The sequence below is a fragment of the Athene cunicularia genome, assembly GCF_003259725.1.
Source record: "Athene cunicularia isolate RWA chromosome 3 unlocalized genomic scaffold, athCun1 chr3_part1, whole genome shotgun sequence".
Taxonomy (NCBI): domain Eukaryota; kingdom Metazoa; phylum Chordata; class Aves; order Strigiformes; family Strigidae; genus Athene; species Athene cunicularia.
This window is the reverse complement of record NW_020799097.1, coordinates 893,283-896,280: the sequence shown is the minus strand read 5'-3', so window position 1 is coordinate 896,280 and position 2,998 is coordinate 893,283. Positions and strand designations below refer to the sequence as shown.

The 2,998-nt window shown below is 57.3% G+C and overlaps 1 protein-coding gene across 1 annotated transcript in view; it reads right to left on the bottom strand.

Annotated features, from left to right (window-relative positions):
• Window positions 1-1,898, bottom strand: part of EPHX2 (epoxide hydrolase 2) — a gene marked incomplete at its 5' end in the record, with an annotated part of 6,101 nt that extends 4,203 nt beyond the window's left edge. Inside the window, 5 exons of the mRNA XM_026846329.1 lie at window positions 160-223; window positions 450-677; window positions 802-992; window positions 1,503-1,662; window positions 1,806-1,898. Coding sequence (XP_026702130.1) covers window positions 160-223; window positions 450-677; window positions 802-992; window positions 1,503-1,662; window positions 1,806-1,898 — 736 coding nt within the window. The remainder of the gene's footprint in view (window positions 1-159; window positions 224-449; window positions 678-801; window positions 993-1,502; window positions 1,663-1,805) is intronic.
• Between the last annotated feature and the right edge of the window lie 1,100 nt (window positions 1,899-2,998).

Here is a 2,998-nt window from a genome sequence, read left to right as displayed (position 1 = left end):
CCTTGGCTCCAGAGACTCATCCCCCCTCTCTGCCCCCTCCTGGCAGGGAGTTGCCGAGGGCCAGGAGGTCTCCCCTCAGCATCCTCTGCTCCAGACTGAACCCCCCCAGTTCCCCCAGCCGCTCCCCAGCAGACCTGTGCTCCAAAAGCTTCATCCCACCATCCCTGGCCACCCCCATGGCAGCTCCTGGAGCGCTCTGCACCTTCTGCACCCCAGCTACGGGCTCAAACAACACACAAAGTCACTTATCTTCCCCCAAATCCCTCGCGTTGTCCTGAGGGGGAGGGAGAAGGAGCCCCCCAGGGGGGCGAGGAGCAGGATGGATCCTGGTGGCAGCAGAGGAGCGGTGGGCTCAGCAGGTCCAGGGGATGAGGTTATGGGGGTGGGCAGGGTTTGCAGATCACAGCCCCCATCCCTTTTATTTCCAAAGCCGCTCATCAGTCCTGCACCGGCACCGCATCATGGCAAGACCCAGAAGCCCGAGCCCACCCCTCCTGGTCTGCAGAACTCCAGAAGAGCAGGGCACAGAGAGGACCCAGACCACCACGACGTGCCTGGACGCCTGAGAGCTCCTCCAGCTCCTTCAGGACGGTCTCGGTGTCCCTGACGAGGACAGTGGCCATGCCCATGTCCCGGGCCGGCTTCAAATTCTCCCCGACGTCATCCAGGATGATGACCTGGAGATACACCAGCGAGAGTCGGGCTCAGCACCCCAGGGAAGGGCGGCCGTTGGGTTTGGCCAAGGAGTTTGGGTGCTCGGAGGGACCCCTCTGTGCCCTGTTTTGGGGGTGATGGTCGTACCTCCTGTGGCTTCGCCTGCAGCGCATCCAGGGTGTAGGTGTAGATGTGGGGATCGGGCTTCTGCACTCCGAGCCGGCAGGATTCGATCACCAGGTCGAAGTGGCGGCGCAGCAGGTTCATCAGCGTGGCCGTGAAGAGCCGCCCAGCGCTGTCATCCACCCAGTTGTTGGCGAGGACGCAGGTCTTAAATCCTAAAGAAGGGCAGAGTGGGGAGTGCTGCTTTTCCCACTCTGGCTCTCCGGAGAGTGTTTGATTTCACCTCTCCCCCTCAGCCATGTTTCTCAGACTTTTTATCCTAAAATCTCCAATTCATGAGGCTCTGTCTGGGCCAGGACACCCCAGCAGGAGATAAAAGGATTCTCAGCAGGAGCTTAAGGCCCAATTTGTACTTCCAGGAAAGCAAAGCTCAACCCTCCCAAGGCAAGAGGGGTGTGAGCTGGAGCTCAGGCACACCAAGATGCTGAGGACTGAGCCGATGGACTGACTGTGGCTGGGTGACACCACGTCTGATGGATTTGGGCTTGAAACATCTAATTAGAGATGCTGAGAGAGTGTTTTGATGAGGAGGAGGGACTGAGCAGGGACTCTGTGGTGGGATCGAGCAGGGACACCAAGCAGGGACCCCTGTGGTGCCTTGTCGGGAGGGAAGCAGCACCCTGACTCCAGCCCCTCTTGCCCAAAATCCACCCCCCAGCACCCACCGTTCCTCCGCAGCACCCTGGCTGCCTGCAGAAGGGGGGCGTTCACCGTCCCCTTGGCCGCCATCTCCCCGAAGGCTCGAGCGACGGAGAAAGCGGGTGGCAGGGTGATGCCCGAGGCGGAGGCGTGCTGCCTGCAGCCCTCTTCCATCTCCGAAAAGAGCTGGAAAACACCCCAGCAGTCACTCAACTGACCCCCAAAAATCCCCAAAGCAGGGCCCTGCCTGGACTCTGCTCCCCTCAGCTCCTTCCCAAGCCGCATCCGAGCTGCCGGCGATGCTCCGCGGCTGGTACCCGGGGGCTCACCTGGGACAGGGTGATGTGTCCCCTCATCGCTCTGGCATAAGGACTGTCGGAGCCACCGGCAAACATGACCTTTTGCAAGAAATTCCTGCCAGGCAAAGGAGCAGAAAGTCAGCTGGGGCAGGGACCCTAACAGCGGGGGGGGTGTTGGGGTGCGCTACAGGGAGGGGGATGCTCCGTGCTGGGGACGCAGAGCTCCATCCTCCACCATCACCCAGGGCTGGAGCATCACTTTATTGCAGGACTGGGAGATCGCTGCCCATTTATTTCCGCTGGCAGCTCAATTACTTCGCCCTGCAGATAGACGAGCAGGGAGTTTGGCCAGGAATAAAAAAAAAAAAATAATGCAAAAAAGCGAGGTATTTTGTAAGCCGTAGCTCAGGGAAAATAATTCGCCCCTATCACAAGACCACAAAAGGCCTTCTCGGGCGGCAATAAAACAAGATTACAGCGACTGGCTTTAGGACAAAGCTCTCCTCCGAGTCGATAAAAATGCAGCTCGGTTAAAAATAAAGCGGCTTTATGTGCTCCAGCAAGATTGCTGTCGCTTTTTTTTTTTTACTATAAAGCGAAGCAAAAATATGTTTGATGGCCTGATAATCTGGGAATTTATTGTTCCATCTGCTCCGTGTCCTCCAGCATTTAGCTGTTTAATTTTTTTTTTTTAACTCTTTTTTTTTTTTTTTTTTAACACCCACGCACTGCCAGGAAATCCCGACGCGTTGGGCGATGCAAAGAGAGAGAACCTGTTCAGCTCCTGTTTGGGAGCTTTTGGGATTAGTAATTCCCAAATATCCTGTATTAAATGGGGCAAAGGGCTCACTAGGACTCGAGAGGCTGTTTCGGAAGCGCTCAGGGGTCCAACGCTTTGGGTTTTGTCAGCGCCAACTCACGGACTGAGTTGCGCCAGGTCTCAGCACTGGGGCAGGGATGGGCTTAATTCATTATCATGCTTAATTAATCGATAATTGCTCTTCTTGCTGCTTTGGACAACATCCCCTGTGGCGATCCTATCTCTTTGGGGGTTACTTTTAACTGCTGGCCTGCACCCCACATCCAGGACAGGACCCCTCCCCGCGCCTGCACCCCACACCAAGGCAGGATGTCCCCAGCCTGCCCCCCATGTACACACAGGGACCCCAACTTGCACCCCCCGCCCCCCAGGACAGGGGGTCCCCAGCCTGCACACCCCCCCC